This window comes from Betta splendens, chromosome 19 (genome assembly GCF_900634795.4).
Source record: "Betta splendens chromosome 19, fBetSpl5.4, whole genome shotgun sequence".
NCBI classification, from domain to species: Eukaryota; Metazoa; Chordata; class Actinopteri; order Anabantiformes; family Osphronemidae; genus Betta; species Betta splendens.
In genome coordinates this window covers 2,020,620-2,038,813 of record NC_040898.2, presented here as the reverse complement: position 1 = coordinate 2,038,813, position 18,194 = coordinate 2,020,620, and the positions used below count along the sequence as shown (strand labels likewise).

Here is an 18,194-nt window from a genome sequence, read left to right as displayed (position 1 = left end):
TTTTTTTCAGTGTGGTTTGTACATCTGAAGCAGCTAAGCATAAATACTAAGTGTCAATAGCCAATTCTAGACTTTTGTTTTTTTTTTTGTTTTTTATTAATCAGTAGTTAAAGTTTCATTTTTATGGCACAATTAGACAAACCTGCAATATGTCAAAATGCAACTTGAATCTCCGCCACAAATAGAAAAATCACTTTAAATGTTTTACTCCAGGTAACCACCAGGAAAATTCTCTAAGCTGTGCTGTGAGCACACTTCTCTGGGAATCAATCCAATTGATATAAAAAAGTTAATAATAAAAAGGAAAGTATTTGAAATGCCATTAAACTTTATAGCGTTGATGACACATAAGTCTGGTCCAGATTAGTTCCTCCACATGTGTCTCATAAATATGTTTTCTGCAGAATCTTTAATGATCAGGCCTAAAGTTTATTGCAACATAGAGAATCACTTTCAAGATCTGATTTCTGATGATTTATTGTAATAGTCATGCACCTTTTGATATTTTACTTAATTTTTTTATGTAGTTGGTAGCTAGGAAAAAAGTAAATGAAAAACAAATGTTGGTGGCTACATATCAGTAAGATTGCTGCTCAAACTATTTATTTTGAGCTAATTTCACTTTTGTCCTATAAACAAACTTATAAGGTGTAAAATATTACAGAAAAACAGCTCAGATTTGGGAAAATATAAGACGCAGCAGCTGGTGAGGGTGAAGCTGATTTTAGTCATTTGATTGCGTCAAAAGTATGAAATAATAAACATATTAGTTTAATATATATTAAAGATATGCATTTGAAAAGCAACCAGAGCTGTCATACTGTGAAATACAAACAAATTATGTTTCCAATAGAATTATAATAAAGTATAATAACAACTAAAGATTATTAGAAGTGCATTTAATTACAGCAATGCATTAATTAGCGCTGAATTGTGTTATACTGCATGAACTATCCCATTTAATGGAAGACATGCAGCATTTATCCACGAGTCTCTCTGAACAGCTGTAAATTTGGTTTAACAATGTTTTGGTATTTTGCAACATGTGCTGCTTCTTTGAGTTTCAAAGTAAAATCGTTCAGTCATTCACTTTGCAATAAAACTTTGGATTAATCAAACTCTGGTAGCTTTAATAAATACAGACAAATTAGGGAACCGTCCTAAATCTCAGACTCATTTTGTTTACTGAAATAGTCTCTGACCAAACCCCCAAACATCGCAAATTTACTCTGCACAACGTGAATTAAAGAACTCATATATTAACTAGAAAGCTGCATTTGAATCCATAGCCTACGTGCCTCTATCTGCTATTTTGTTTTGTCAAAGGAAGTAAAAGTAGGGGAGAAAAGGGAGGGGTCGGGGCTCCTGGGGAGTTTTTACACACTAGGTAATTAAGCTCTTTGACTGACAGCCCAGTGCCAAAAGACCCAGGCGCACTCCTATTGGCCGGGGCGCACTTTACAATCGCCTCTTGTTTCCAGGCTCGGCACAGGCAGAACGCTGAACCTCCTCGAACTCTCACAAGAGCCACACGCACCCAGAGGAGCGCTGTAGCCAGAGAAGAGTGACTCGACTTAAACCACACACTCGAGGCGTTTTACGCAGCCAAGATCAACTTCTTTTTGTCGTTAGTTGTTAGTTGATAAGAATTACTTTTATATATAAATAGTGAATCATCAGCCTTCACCGAGTTACATTGTTGGAAAGAAAGCAAAATTATGAGGTCCGGTACTGATCAGTTCTGGAGGATGGTCCGGCTGCCGGTGACATTGGCGCTCTTGTCTGTGTGCTGCGCATCAGAGTACGACGACATTCCCTGGAAGCCAGACTCGTTCAACAGCGGCCCGAGCTATTCCAAGCCTCCACAGTGCGTGGACATCCCGGACGATCTACGGCTCTGTCAGAACGTGGGCTACACACGGATGCTGCTGCCCAACCTGCTGGACCACGAGACCATGGCCGAGGTGAAGCAGCAGGCCAGTAGCTGGGTGCCTTTGGTGCACAAGAAATGCCACCCGAGCACGCAGATCCTGCTTTGCTCCCTGTTTGCGCCCGTGTGCCTAGACCGGCCCATTTATCCGTGCCGCTGGATGTGCGAAGCCGTGCGGGACAGCTGCACGCCCATCATGGAGGCGTTCGGCTTCCCCTGGCCGGAGATGCTCACCTGCAACAAGTTCCCCCAGGGCGACATGTGCATCGCAATGACCAATACTACGGGCGAGGAGGCCAAAACCACAGGTAACTGTTAGTGCTGGCTGGTTTCGTTAAAAACAACGTGTTTGTGTCGAACCTCTATCTATGTAATCATTCACATTTTAATTAGCGCTATTGTCTTTTTGAGTTTCAGTTTTTCAGTTTCAATTATCATAATCATAATTAATTTTATTAAAAAAGCTTGAGTTTTGCCAATATATAGTATTCGACGTGTGTGTGTGTGTGTGTGTGTGTGTGTGTGTGTGTGTGTGTGTGTGTGTGTGTGTGTGTTTTGGAGCAACCTAACACAGCTCCACTACTGCAATGATGCTTTCCAACCTTAACGTCCAATCCACATCCAAGACTCAGTATTTAGGTTCTTCTGATAAGAGAAGTTGCAACGCAATACGCAAGTATTTACCACAAGTGCTGCAGTTTTTTCTCGGTCACAAATCCTTAACAGAACCACACATTAGCTCAGGACTTTAACTTAACTACCACATTGAGACAGGCACTCCTTTTGCCACTGTGTTAAAGTTGACACTGGTGCAGTTAAATAGCCTGAAGAATGTTATTTCAGAAGACGTGTGAGCAGATGCAAATTTCAGGACAAACAAACTTGGAAAAAAATGCAGTAAAACATAAATTTCTTCTGATTTTAGCAAAGACGATGACATTCATGGTCTCATGGAGATAAAACTATAATAGTCTATTCTAGTTGAATATTGCCTGGAGGAGGTGCCAATAGCAGTAGCCAGATTAAAATACTTGTTTTTGCTGTTTCCAATTCTTTTTTGAGCTTTTAGATACAATTGCATTAGAACCTAAGCAGAATTCAAAGCCTGGAGGCGCAACCTCCTCCGTCACATGGCTATTAACTATCTGGCTACTACTACTACTTGGCTGCATATGCCCAAAGCTGTTGGTTCTGCGTGTTTGCAGCAGATTCAGACAAGTCAGGCCGAATTAGTAAGAGCATCCAGGAAACAAATGAGACTTTCAGCCCTGAGCTGATGAGCCAAACTGGCAAATACCAGAGAAACCCTGAAAAATGCACAAAATCAACAAAGTCTGGTGGAGATAGAGCTTGGGCTGACTTGGACTAGTTCAGTTTTAGTTGCTTTTCCAGCATTGCCTGTCACAACGAAACCATGAAAGAAGACAGGGTTTCCATGGTCACATCATCAGCTGACTTATATTTCAGACTGAAGCTGTAAATTCACCACTTGAAGACATTAGGGGGGGGGGGGGGTACTCCAGCAATTACACAGTATTTACTGGATCTGAAATTTAGCTTTGTTCCTCTTCAGGTATTCACTTCTGTGTGTGTGTGTGTGTGTGTGTGTGTGTGTGTGTGTGTGTGTGTGTGTGTGTGTGTGTCAGTACTGTGTTGATAAACTCAAAACTGTATACGTATATGAATATTACTTACACGTTTAAGGTATATAATGTATGAATCAGGCCAAAGTATTGGTTTTTACTGTTGTGAATATTCTTCTGTACTATGATTTTTTCTGATGACAAGGCTGATACAAAACAAAAGCACCCTAATCTTTCCAGCCATTTCCTCAAATGATTGTTAATAGAGGTGAGCTAACACATGACTTCATTTGGGGGTGCATGCAGGCTCACATAGTCAAAGGGATGGGACTCTGCAAACAGTGTCTGTTTTTACGAGCTCTTCACACCTTTGTGCTACTTTCACAAACCTTCACAAACACATGTAATGGACAACTGGCAACGGAGGGAGAACTGTTTGTTTTTCTTCCGCTTCGTCTAGCTCTCCCTCCTTCCATTCAGACAGCCCTGTGACACGGAGAGGCAGTAGGTCTGCATTAAATTACTTGTTGTTTGAAAAGCAGCTGTTTGGCAAAAACACATTTTGGCTGTTTGTCTGGAGTCGGGCTTTTGTTTTTGAATATCTTATTATCATGTTTTTTATGTGCGAGAGTGTTTCTTTAAGATCAGATTAAATGTCATTACCCCGTACCATGAAGTCCTTTCACATATCTGTTGTTAGGTTTTGTTCTATACATCATCGTGGAGCTGTTTGGAAAATCGCTTTTTCCAAGTTTCCTAAATGCAACAGAGAATGAAGACGAGTTTACTGCAGCTTAGTTACAGCTGGCTATAAAAGCTCAAAACATTCCTGACTGAGGTCAGGTCATCAGAGCATATGAAACACTTCATAGGATCTCTTCTTGCGCAGAACTCAGACATGCATAGAAATTAGCAGGGAACACTCACTTGAATTCAAACATTTATCACCTTTTTTTAAAAGTATGTGAATATATTTTTTTCCTCCTTCTCTCCATTCTGACTGTGTTCTGTTTTTTCCCCCCCATAGGGTCACCTTCCATCTGCCCTGCATGTGACAATGAAATGCAAACAGACACTATTCTAGACCACATGTGTGCCAGCGAGTTTGGTAAGTGTCCTCCTGACACACAACATGCCAGACACACAGACATGCGCCGATACGCCTTGGTTTTGTTTTCCAGTTTTATGCTTTAAAACTCATAAAGCTTGATTACACATATGTGACTGAACATGGATATTTTCTACTGACATATATTTGTTATATATGTTTGACACTAGGCCCGTCTACTCTGGTGACAGTGATGATCTGTGAGAAAAGAGTTGGGGTTGTTAATGTCTTTATGTGGCAGGTCATCAGTACCAAAGCTTTTTTGATTTCGATTTTTGTTCTACATCTGGGTGAACTGTTACAGAAAAGACTAAAAATAAAAACATTTAGAAAAAATCAAAACAACAAAAACATTTTGATCAACATTTATTTTTTTTATTTCATTACACAAAAGTTTCTTCTGTTAAGTCATACAACTCATACTTGTTGTTAGTTAGTTTAAACAACTAAAGTCAAGGTACTAAATTAATCATAAATGTCTGGATCGACTGTCAAAAATTATGATAAAAATATTTAGCATTTAAACATTATTGTCTTACACAATCGATGCCCCCTGAAATACACATTTTCGTTATTTGAGCACAGGAAACACATGCAGATGCGTCTTGGGCACAATGTATAAAAAAGACACTGTATAGTTGTTTTATAGTTGATATGTTGATACAAGACAGACAAAATGTAACCACACCCATAACACCATACTCCCAACCCAAACACTTACATCCCCAATGATAAAAATAATTTAAAGTTTCAGGTATATATGATTGAAGCAGTAAATGGAAATGAGGACATTCTAGACAAACAGAATTCCTGGGATATGGCTCACCCTTTTAAAAAAACTAAGTAAAGCCAGTTTCACACATTTGTTCCATTAGTTAATCTTCAGACCAACCGTAACCTCAAACAGATCTTAAAACTCAAGAAGCAGGACCATCTTTTGCTCAGGGGGCTCTTTATTTAGTTGTGGAAATTTGAGAATTTTCTATGAGCCAAATGCACTAAAAGGAAGGATCTTCAAAGTCTTGAATTCAACTAAAAACGCAAACATCAACTGAATTATGCTTATGAAGATTTCCAGGAATGAAGAGCTCCTGATACTCTCAAGATGCAAGATGTCAGGCGTTCATGTATCACTCTACAGCTGAAGCAAAACTTGGTGCTGGTTCGAATTCCAGGTGCCTTGCCAAGCAAACAGGCTGGATGCACATTGGAAACAGACCTCTTTCCAGTTCTCAGGGAAAGGTTTAAAGTTACGTTTGTTTAACAGATTGCATCGCTGTTTATGCTGTGGTGATGGGACTCGCCTTCCTTAGTCTGCGGCCTGGTTTGCCAGGAGAAGAGTGGCACGCTGTTGACTTGTTTCATCTGAGATGAAGACAGATGTTGTTTTGCCTGCTTGTCATAAGCTCTCCAACGAGATGACATGTGAGGATACACAGACGGATTTAGTGTCAGTCTCAGGATGACGCAGTGTCACGATTGTGTTGCATACTTGAACACACTCCAACCTTCTGTGGAACACACTGGATGTTGCTGTGAATTCAGTAGAAGTTGATTGCAGCAAGAAAAAGAGCTAATGTGACAGAGCATCAGAATGGTTGTATCAGTAACATGGATAAAGATTTGTTTCAGTCTGCAGTTCTAAATACTGTATATCTGACAGCAGACCAGACATAAGTTGATGTCTTGCCTTGATATAAAAGAAAAGATGCAAAACACAAAACACAGGGCATTGTTTTATTCCCTTAAGCAAGGTTAAGATCATTCTGGTTGCACTCTGCAGTGCAGACCCAGACAAAGCAGCGTGGTTTGAAATCCAAATTGCATACAAGCTTGTGTGTTTTGTTTGGACAAGAGGTCAGAAGCTCCAAACATGGAGCTAGGAAATGAGGGAGAACCTCCACGGAGAGCAGAGAACGAGGTGGTGATGTGCACTCGGGTGTTTGGAGCATATCCACAGTCTGGCAGTGAATTAACATTTCTGTTCACTTACTCGAAGCTGAGAGGCCTGTTCTCGGTTAAGGTGGGAGTTAAATGTGTATTTGGTAATAACGGTGTTTTGATCAAATGACTCGCTGAATAATTGCTTTCCATCAAGAGGACTGACTTAGTTGACCTTTTCATGCATCTGACTGTGATTAAAAACAGAACATAGCAGCCAAAGCAGTTTGTTTTTGGCTGGTTGGGTGTAAGTTTATGCTTTTAAGCTAATTCATCAGAATTACAGTAATAAATAACTGGTCTTTACTATTTTCCCAGAGCTTTTAGGGTCCAGAAATGAGGACAGGGACTCGCTGACATTTCTGAGATTTGGATGGGGCTCCTGTAAACACACTCATCTGAGCACTCGGCTGGTAGCAGATTTACAGCTCATCCAACTCAACAATGTGTTCCCACCACAATTTATCTCCCTGCTTAAGGTTTTACGGTACCTCATTGTCCCACAAGACTCCAGCACCCTTCAATTATAACTCTGCTCTGCCTCAGACGCCTTACTTTGTTGCCAGTCCCAAATTGCTCCTTCCTTTTGCTGCTGCAGTAAACAACAGGGCAGCTCTGTGCAGGAGGACTGATCACTTGAGCTTATCTGATAAGTTGTATTTCCATTATTGTCAATGAAGAGCAGTGCAGACCCTGCTCAGCATTCACAGCCAGTTTATGAGTAATTAAAAAAAATATAAGGTAAAGAAATAAAATCAAACAGACACATTTAGATGAATTATTTTACTCTCTTACTGTAACATGTTGCTGCAGGGATTCATTTCTCAGACATAACAATGTGAAAAGAAAGTTTACAGAATCACAAGATTATTGGGTTTGGGGGATTTATTGAGGTGAAGTGGTTTCAGGGGTGGGCCAGGCTCTCATATGAATGCCTCTCATTTTGTTTCATCGAATGCTAAGCCTCCACACAGAGACCATTTGAGAAAGTAGAGGCAGAGGATAATGTCTTAATCCTGACCATGTGCACATCTAATACTGGGAAAAACAGGGCAACTCACTTTTAACACTTTAATTAGTAGAGGGACTTATGAACACAAAAGGCAAGATGAAATGCTCGGAGGATTTGTTAAAGTGCCAGTTCAGGTGTTCATGTCAGGCTCAATCTTGTGAAACATTTGTGATTAAGGACTTAATGAAGAAGATTTGGCCAGAAGTTACAGTTTTTACACATTAGATCTTTGCTGAAGTGTGAAAATAATTTCTGCTCGATTGCTTTGTACGATGCACTGCAGGTCACAGGACGTTCTATCTCTGACACGACACAAGCTCACACTTTTTAAGGTTAGACAGAGTTTTTTTAAACTTTTATTCTCACAATACTGCGCCACAGACAGTCATCTCCATAATACGTCAGTGGAAGATGGAGATGTAATAGACGGAGACACTGGGAGATTTGGACCACCAGAGTCAGAAAGATTAGAAGGTTACATAGAGTGTGATGAAGGATCAAGAGTAAGTTGGTCAACCTGAACTCAGCCTATAGTAAAAGTCAAGAATGGAGGTGAATACTAACACTGCCATACTACAGAATGTGCAATAATATTCATAACTAGTAAATATATTTTAATTTCATTGTATCAGATCTGACTTTGGCAATAAGCATCCCACTAAGGGCTTTGTCTAATCTAACATTCTTTTTTAAAATTACATTTAAAATTTATTTAAGATGATATCAAAAGTATAAATTATTACAGTTTATTTATTTGTAAATATTTTATTTATGAAGAATTGTGACAAACATAGAAAAAAGTCCAACCTGCGGCAGCTGACTTGCCTCTGATGTCCTGTATTGTGTTTATTTTTTGCAAGAGAGGAGGGATGCTGTTAATTGTCTGGCAGTTTTGTGCTCATAAAATATTATTGAGATGTCTTTAGTGGCAACTGTGTGCTTACACAGGACATTTTGAACCACCTTTAAACATAAGGTAACTGTTGCACTTCCTCCTTCCTCTTGCAGCTTTCAAGAGCAAGATCAAGGAGGTGAAGCGAGAAAACACAGACCGTAAGGTCACCCTGCAGAAAAGGAAGAAGATGCTGAAAACTGGAAGCCTGAAGAAGAAGGACTTGAAGAACCTGGTTTTGTACTTGAAGAATGGTGCCGACTGCCCCTGCCATCAGCTGGACAACCCAGGAAATCAGTATCTCATTATGGGTCGCACAGCTGAAAAACAGTACCTCCTCACAGGCATCCACAAGTGGGACAAGTCAAGCAAAGAGTTCAAGAAAGCTATGAAGAAACTCAAGACCTACAAGTGTCCTGTCTATGACAATGTCTTTAAATAAAATGGCCTCATTTCATCCTACACAGACTTGCACAAGCCTTAAATCCCAAACTTTGCTTCCTATTTTTCTGTTTATATCTATATATCTTTGTATATTTACAGATATACTTTGGAATGACACTAGATTTTAGTTGTATGTGGTGAATGATGACACAAAAAAATGACAGCTTGGGTTCCTTTGTTTTCAACTTCCTCAGAAATCCTTCCATTCTATTTATGTAGATTGACCCTTTCATCCCAAAGGCTAGTGTAAAGTATGAAGCTGCTGCCATATTTTATGTTAGCGTGCAGACTAACCTTAGGGGGAAACAACTAGCCTGGTTTTGTCCAAAGGTAAAAATAATAATGTCCTAGAAGTGGCCTGTGTGTATATATGAAATAAATTAAATATATATGTGACATTTAGTGAGATTTTAAATATGCTTATATGTTTTTAGAACTAGATTTTCAGCCGATCTCTCATCTGCTGGTGCTAGCTTTAACGTGAGCATAGCAAAATCTTTCTCATTCCAAACATTTGTTAATAAACCGTAAATATGGCCTTCAGACTTAGCTGTTGCAGTTGTTGTTGTGCCACACAATACAGGAAGGTAGCTCTAAATAGGGTTAATTTTGAATACATGATGATAGACATGTTCCTATTAAACAAAAAAGTATACTACCACAAATTTGATGATTGTCTTCTTGTTTTCCTTTATTTTACTGTTTTTTTATACTTGAGAAAGAAATCATGACTGTCAATCTGCATCACAAGTTAATGTGTGAACCTCAATTTACTTTATTTGGTGTCACGTGTTCACTTGATACTTTGGGTCATTATTCTTACACCTCTTGTCTCTGTACATCCAGTCTAATTACAGTAATTAGTATTCTTTTGTATTAGAAAAAAATATACATTCATGTCACAATTTCTGTGTTCTGGTTGCTTTGTTCAAATGTTGTGGATCCGTTTAGCACTATTTTGTTTCAGATCTGAATGTGAGTGCTGCATTGCTGCCAATTACATGTACATAAAATTTTTCATAAAATTGTTGTCTTTACTCTGGTTTCCTCCCACAGGTCAAATACGTGCAGTCAGGTTGATTGGGGAGTCTAAAATTGCCCGTAGGAGTGAGTGCGAAGGTGAGTGGTTGTGTTTCTGTGTGATAGACTGGCAGCCTGTTCAGGATGAACCGCACCTCTTGCTTTGCTTCCAGCTGAGGTGGGCTTCAAAACGTCCATAAATTGAGGAGCGATTTGAATAGACGTTGATATATGAATCTCACATAATACGTGATGCTTTCTCTTTAGTATGAGTTCATCTGCCATCTGTACTGTTACAGTTGTCATGCTGTCAGTAAGGAGTTCAGCCTGAGCATTCATGTTTCAAAGAAAGATTAAAACCTGTCAGAATGAAAATTGCATAGAAATCCTGACAATAATTGATGTTTGACCATAATTATTTATGTGTGGTGAGAATAGTGATTTCTAATGACATCACAGTGAGTTACTGTAGTAGCATGCAACTGTTCACGCCGTGACTGAATGTTTGCGTTGCTACAACAAAGGACAGGTTTGAGTAGCTTCTATTAGTAGCTTCTATTGGCACACATGGCAGGGAACTGGCCTGGCTACACTGGAATATCTAGGCAGATAATGAGATCATTTATAATATTTATTATAACAGTCCATTGTAGCCTCTTCATTCATTCATTTTCATATCTTCATGCATTACAACAAATAAATCATAAATTTATTATAAATTCATAAATTTAAATCATCTGCCTCTTTATGGGAAATTTCCACCACAGAACTTGGTAAATTTAAGGTTCATGGATCTAGAGGGTGATTTCTGTCATTTGGAGGAAGACGCTGATCAATGTTTTCTCTAATGGTGATAATTGTATAAGTAGTAGTAGTAGTTGAAAAAATGAGAACGCTGGAGAGCCGAACAGGTAACAACTGGCAAACAAGAGCGGTGAGTATTGGTGCTTAAATGCCGAGTGATCGGATGATACTGATCGAAAACAGCTGTTAATCATGTGACTATAAAGCAAAGGTGAACTAAACAGGAACTTAGCAAAATAAAACAGGAAACCGCAAACAGGCAAGATAATGGTGACCACAATGCTGAGGCATGACAATCACATTACCAGACATTCACAATAAAGGATGCATTCATGCATCTTCCCGCTAATATCTCTAATGTATAGATGTCTACATATTTAATTTTATCATGGTTACAGGCTGTTGATTCTTTAGTATGTGACATCTAAACGTTATTCTGAAGATTTACATTATTAACAGCTCATGCTGTAAGCAAGCGTTAATGCAGTGCTGTCTAATCAGCTGTCACATGTTACAGAGTTCTTTTCACACTGTGTGATGGTGGCTTTAGACTGGATGCTGAAGACACGTGACCTTTCTGTGCTATTGAATGATGACATATTCGCTCATGTGTTAGCTTGTGTTTACCTGCACAAACAGCAATGTTAAAGGCAAATACTTTTATGAGCTGAAATACATTCAGTCATTACAGACACGTGTAAACAACAAAACTGGAAACCATCCTGTCAATAAAAAGGCTTGTTAAAAACCAGGAAGTATCAACCACACTTGCCCATCTGGTTCCAGTAATGCCTTTGGTATTGGGAAAATATATGTCAGATGTGGACTTCGTTTTCTAATCATTACTTCATCTCCTTTCAAAATTCCCAAGAGAACCCGAGGCCCATATGCAGCTTTGTCCTATTAAGAGGTGATGTGCAAAAACAATTGCATTTAAATAGTTGTTTTCTACATAAATAGAATTTTATTAATATGACAAGCTCACATATTATTATAAGTTCTGAATATTTAACAGTTTAAAGCTGTTGTGATGACTTTAAAATCAGCCAGTACAAAGTTAAAATCTTTGATGCTGTAGCCAAAATTGTTCCACTGTTGGCAAGAAGCTTTGATCTCTATGAGCCACAATATTAAAATGCACCATTTCCTTCTGACTTTGTGATTTATTATGCCATACATGAAATGCGTTAATGTCCTCTCTGAATATCATAACAAGAAGTTTTGAACTCAGTGCCTCTAAAGTGTGGTTCATGTAGACAGGACTCATGACTGTCCAAAGAAATGTGTAACTATTTGTAGGGATGTTGAAATGTGAACTTCACCGGTTTCATCCACTGGAAATCACTGTTTTTTAACTCAGAGCCGTTGTTGTTTGGGAAATTTTTGGAAATAACAGAATCTTTTGCTTTTTCCTTAAAACATAATATATATGAAAGAAATTTCCCCCAGTTTTCATAAAATGTTCCAACCTGTGACATCCAAGCTACAAACTCATAAATCCATTTTTGTATTTGATGGTACAGCTGTTTTCTTTGTGTATTGTATTTAAGATGTGACATTAGCAAGCAGAAACCTTAGGAAGTTCTACTGGAGGATTTTGTGTGGGCAGCTCAGTCAGCCATAAAATAAAGCAGCAACATGAATACGAGTCACATTTGGAGCTTAAGGTTTCCTATGGTTACAAAGACAAAATTCTTTCTCTCTTGAAGTGGTGCAGCTTGAGTTTCTCCAGACTGTGTGACTGCATACATTTACAAAGTTATTTAAATACAGTAGTGGTTTTGGCTCTGTCTTTTATTGAGTGCGATCTACACAGAAAACCATTAATGTTTCTGGTTAGTTTGTGGGGTTCAGGATGAGCCAGATCACTCCGATGGAGACCAGGTTCTTCTAGAATTCTAGGATTGCATTGAAACTGGCAAATTACTTATATCAGTCTTCATTCTGGCTGCTAACTGCCCTGAGGGGGATAACCTGAAAGTTAAACAGAGAAACTTGTTTTTTTTCTTTTTTTAAACATATCCACAAGATGGAGGAGGGAGAGGGGTGGGATGGGCTACACGTGGGGCCAGCAAGCATATGTTCTTGAATAATAGCCATTAGTTTTAAGAGAATGATGTCATTGTAGGTTTGCTGTTCCAGTAACTATATTCTTACAATCCTGGATCCAATCCCTGAAATGACTCCTGCATGAATGCATGATTCTTAGTTCGTGCTGAAGAAGGTGAGGAAAAATATCTGCAGTAAATGTGGAGTGATGAGTGAATGTGCAGCTCTTTTCTTCATTGCCAAATATATATTTTTTAAAGCAGTGCTATAGTTTTTGTTTCACTTCAGTTTTCATCAAGTAGTTAAATGTTTTCCTTATTAAAACCTTATGGAATAGTATCCTCTAGACTGTGGACTTAGGTGATGATGTGAGAAAATAGGTCTCAGGACACAGCTGTTATGGTGCCATTAGGACCAAGCTGTTCTCGAGACAGTTTCACAAAATATCAATCATCTGTGACCAGCCACAAGTTGTAAAAACATTGGATGGGGGAAAAATAAGATTTATGATTGGCCATTAAAAACTGCAAAGGCCTGTCAGAAATAACCACTCAGGGTAATTTTTTGTTTTTTTGTTTTGCAACAATGGAGCATCTGGGTCAACTTTAGATGATTGTTTCCTGTGGAGAACCGACTCTGGCTGGATGCCTTTGACAGAAATCACACTTTAAAATAGTCAATTATTTTCCTGCCGTACATGGCACACCCTTCTGCAAATAAAGCTGCAGAGCCCAAATGCACTTGTGTCTTTGTTCGTAATACTCACAGCAGTGTCAGCAGCTCCGTTCTTTCAACCTTCATAGCGGAATCAGACAAATTAATCATGGCAGCCCAGGTTCAGTTGTTGCTTAATAATGTCTCTCCTCCTTCCAAAACCAACAATCTTAAGTGAGTTTTATAAATTGTTCCCCCATAAACCACAAGTAGCTGTTACTTAGTAAATTTATGAAGAGGCAGTAGAGAGAGAGTTTGCCCACCTCAACTCACGCTTACCAGGGTTTAGCTTTACCCTGGGGCAGACTATATTACCTAAACATTATTAGAATAATTTTTATGTCACCTCTGTTACCTCGTATCGTATATGACATATTCAATATTTGGAGTTAGTAACAATGTACCTTTGTCAGAACTCCAGGACTGGCTCTGCCAGCCGTTGTGTTTCTCTCCCCTCTCTTACCACGCCACTGTGCTGGGTTATGGACATTCATAGTGTGTGTATTCTGTTGTTCTTACCAATGTTGACCAGGATCATTTTGCACTGGCTGGTTTTATCTCTTCTTTAGCATTTTGTGTTATGTTAGTCATGTTAGTCACACATTTTGTTAAATATAAGCCGTGCATTCTGCTTGTTGTGTCCTTAGGTATTATGTTTAGCCTTGTTCAGCCATGTCTAGCCTTGCTCAGCCATGTCTAGTCTTTTTCAGCCAGGTTAGTGTCACGAACGGCATATAAAAGGACCCAAATGCACAGCGCCAGGACACGATGCAGATGGTGAAAAAGGTGGGTTTATTCCAGAAACGAAGTCACAAGGCAGTCCAGGTCATACACGGGTTAACAGTCTTTCAGCACACAAGGCAAATAGCTTCTCGGGTCCGATAACAGGCAGGTGTCAATACGGGAAAGGCTCAGGTCTCAGAATCCAAATCGGCAGGCTTAGACAGGTCATAAAACAGGCAGTGGTCAATAACGGAACGAAGACTTACAGGGCCGGTAAGGAGCTGCGAGAACGTGAGAGTCAGGAATCAGTAAACAACGATCTGGCAGAGTACTGGTGTGAGAAGGGGTGCTTAAATGCAAGGTGAGTGATTACTGATGAACTGCCGGTGTGTACAATGATCGGGTGAAGCAGGGACAGCTGTGACGTGACGTAAACCGGAAGTGAAGCTAGAACAAAAACAGAAACCGGGAGACTACCAAAATAAAACAGGAAATGGAAACCCAAAACATGAATATAAGACTGATGAACAGAGTCCTACAAAATAAAACCGAGAACAGAACCAGAACCTGACAGTTAGTCACACATTTTTGTGAATGTAAGCCGTGCATTGTGTCTTATTTTCTCAGCCTGGTTTAGTTCGACCGTTTTTGCTTTCCCCTATTTTAGTTCCTGGTATGTATTGTTAATCCGCCTGTTTTTTTTTTTGTTTAGTAGGAGTGCTTTTTTGGTTTTCCTTTTTCTCTATAGTTATTGTGTCTGGTTATGTTTATTAAAAACATTTTAATTTAAAAAATCTGGTTTCATCTCTGGCTTGGGTCCCAAGAATTTTTCATAGATGTATTCTGCCTCGCAATACAAAATATAGTCTAAATGATAAAATATAATGCAGATTTACTTTTTCTTTGACGCTTCCATTGGCAGGGCAGTCATTAGTTTGCATGTTTGAAAGCTAATTACAATTTTTGGAAATTAAAGGAAAACAAACAACCTTGGGTATTATTTAAAAATGAATGTCAGATTGCTCCGTAATTTATATGCAGAGGAGTTATCATTTATTTCTCTGATAAGACACCTTGGTAGATGGTTTGCCGTGGGTTTAAAAACTACAACTATTGCTTCCTGGTTTCTTCTGTACCTGCTCTAACAATGGTCAGGCTGAGAGGGGGGCAGATAATTATTGGCCGAAGTAGATTAGTAGTCCCGCTGTAGATTATTTAGAAGACAGCGAGTTCTTCAGCACAGTCTTATATTCATGGTTAGTTGTATGAGCCAGAGTACAGCGCAGACAAGTTACGCCGTTTGGAGGAGGACGAGGCTGCCCATAAGGAACTGGCACGTGTAGCAGAGAGCCCAGAGCGGATTCAGGCAGAGCCACAGGCTGGCATCCTGCAACAGACCGCCAGATGCATCGTGTCTCTGTGCCGATAGAAGAACAATTGAATACCCCACTGCTGAAATGAATCTACTACTGCCAATTTGTCTTGGGCAGTGTTGCCAGATGGGAAATAAAGAAGAACTGTTGTTTTAAAATCATCGTATTTTGACCCAAACTATTATATGAACTACTTTAAACAACTACAACTTTAAACTACAACTCCAACTTTAAAAATCACAGTGCATTTAAAAATAGATCTATTCTATGTGCACATAACCTACGAAAATCACACAGAGGTTTTGTTATTTCAGTTAATTGTTATTAATTTTCGGAGCTAGAAACTTTGACAGGGATGTCTTTTCCATGTTTTCTTTTACATGTTTTTTAACACTGTAGCGTCTGACACCCCTTGAGCACTGCAGCAGCAGCAAAAGGCTTTGGTCTCATTCAACAGGTTGAATCCGTCGAAATGTAGCATCCAACTCACAGACAGGCCGATAAAGCTGCTTGGTTTGCTCACTAGTCTCTGCACCACCGGAGTTTTTTCTTTTACAAGTTTGCTTCGATATGAGCTCACGTTTGCTTATTTTTGCTTGATGCTGCATGAACGATGCAACTGCACAAAGGAACACGAGCAGGTCATCGAAACAATCAGCAGACTGATGTGATTGCCAGATTGTCTAAACTAGCTTCAGAAGGCCAAGGACAAACCAGAAAAAACAGTGTTTACCCAGATTCTGTGATGGGTAGGATAGGTGTATACACACACACACACACACACACACACACACACACACACACACACACACACACACACACACACACACACACACACACACACACACACACACACACACACACACACACACACAAGTGTGTGTGTATATACAGTACACCCATCCTACCCATCACAGATTCTTGGTAGCATTTATAATAACAGGTTTAACTAAGGGCTCCCTTTTCCTGGCATAATTCCATCATTGCTTGCTCCTATTCAAGCACATAAGAGATTATTCTCTGGGCTGACTCTACAGTAACTAGAGTGAAGGGAGGGCTTTGAACTGTGGCCACCTACTTATTATCTTATCATGATATATTATGCAAAAAAGACAGCTTTATGGGGCTTTCCACCCATATCAAATAAACACTGTACATTTAGTTTTCCTGGCACCATTTAAGGTGGAAAATGTTTAAGGTGCAGGTGTTTATTAGTAATTAGAAATGTTCTCTTTCTGCAAGGATACACAGTAATTTTTATTATTTAAAGGAGAAAGACACAATGTATACATGAAAGCAATTTGTGTTGTTGATTATGCACAAAGAACTGGGACCAAGTTCAGGACTGTTTTAAAGACTGTTTCAGTTATTGTGAAAGGGCAAAAAATATAGTGAGGGTGAGACTGCTAATGCCCAGATAGTTTTGTAAATTTTGGCAGAAAAAAGCTGTAGAACCAATAAGCCTCCACAGCCCCGCTGCCTACCTTAATATGCACATCTGTTGTCCAGGCAGAACAACGGTAAAAAACTTTTAAGTCTTGTTGATTCCTGGTACAGCCTGTGTCTGGACCCACTTTTCTGATCACATGCCAGTAGTCTGTGCCTGGACCTGTCTTTTCTGATCACATGCCTGTGGTTTTTAATACTTGCCTTGTATAGCGGTTAACAGTTGCCTGTCCAACCAACACTTACGTATCATTAACCCCTCTACTGCTACCAAATTCTCAGTACTGTTCAGTCAGAACTATGTCACCCCTGAGTCTACAGACATTTCTACAGATGAGCTCAGTATCCCCTTGAAATCAACCTCCATCCATCCATCCATTTTCATCCGCTTATCCAGGGCCGGTTCGCAGGGGCAGCAGTCTGAGCAGAGACCTCCAGACTTCCTTCTCCCTGGACACTTCCTCCAGCTCTTCCGGTGGGACCCCAAGACGTTCCCAGGCCAGCCGAGAGACATAGTCTCTCCAGCGAGTCCTGGGTCTTCCTCGGGGCCTCCTACCGGTGGGACATGCCGGGAACACCTCCCCAGGGAGGCGTCCAGGAGGCATCCGAACCAGATGCACGAGCCACCTCAACTGGCTCCTCTCGATGTGGAGGAGCAGCGACTCTACTCCGAGCTCCTCCCGGGTGACAGAGCTCCTCACCTTATCTCTAAGGGAGTGCCCAGCCACCCTGCGGAGGAAGCTCATTTAAGCTGCTTGTATCCGTGACCTTGCCTTTTCGGTCATGACCCAAAGCTCATGACCATAGGTGAGGGTAGGAACGTAGATTGACCGGTAAATTGAGAGCTTTGCCTTTCGGCTCAGCTCCCTCTTCACCACGACGGACCGATACACCGACCGCATTACTGCAGCTGCCGCACCGATCCGTCTGTCAAACTCACGCTCTTTCCTTCCCTCACTCGTGAACAAAACCCCAAGAGACTTAAACTCCTCCACTTGGGGCAGGAACTCTCCTCCAACCTGGAGAGAAGCAGAACTTAAGTGGACAAAGGAGAAATTGCAAGTGTCCTATCAAATGTTGAGACACTGTCTTTATCATTAACAATACATAGTAAAGGAGAGGAAATATTTTACCAACATTGCAATTGCTAACCAT

At 39.9% G+C, this 18,194-nt stretch overlaps 2 protein-coding genes across 2 annotated transcripts in view; both read left to right on the top strand.

Annotated features, from left to right (window-relative positions):
* Positions 1-18,194, top strand: part of LOC114845675 (lysyl oxidase homolog 2B-like) — a 170,252-nt gene that overhangs the window by 115,733 nt on the left and 36,325 nt on the right. The gene's annotated exons all lie outside the window — the stretch shown is intronic.
* On the top strand, positions 1,452-9,947 carry LOC114845760 (secreted frizzled-related protein 1-like). The gene is made up of 3 exons (XM_029134164.3): positions 1,452-2,238; positions 4,541-4,621; positions 8,583-9,947. Exons 1-3 carry the CDS (start codon positions 1,719-1,721, stop codon positions 8,906-8,908), a joined length of 927 nt encoding a protein of 308 aa, XP_028989997.1. The 5' UTR covers positions 1,452-1,718; the 3' UTR covers positions 8,909-9,947.

Bases quoted from the DNA above. Each gene is read 5' to 3' on its own strand.
- LOC114845760 (XM_029134164.3), top strand. From the start codon at position 1,719: ATGAGGTCCGGTACTGATCAGTTCTGGAGGATGGTCCGGCTGCCGGTG. The intron at 2,239-4,540 runs GTAACTGTTAGT...TCCCCCCCATAG, and splicing joins CGAGGAGGCCAAAACCACAG to GGTCACCTTCCATCTGCCCT. The intron at 4,622-8,582 runs GTAAGTGTCCTC...TTCCTCTTGCAG, and splicing joins CATGTGTGCCAGCGAGTTTG to CTTTCAAGAGCAAGATCAAG.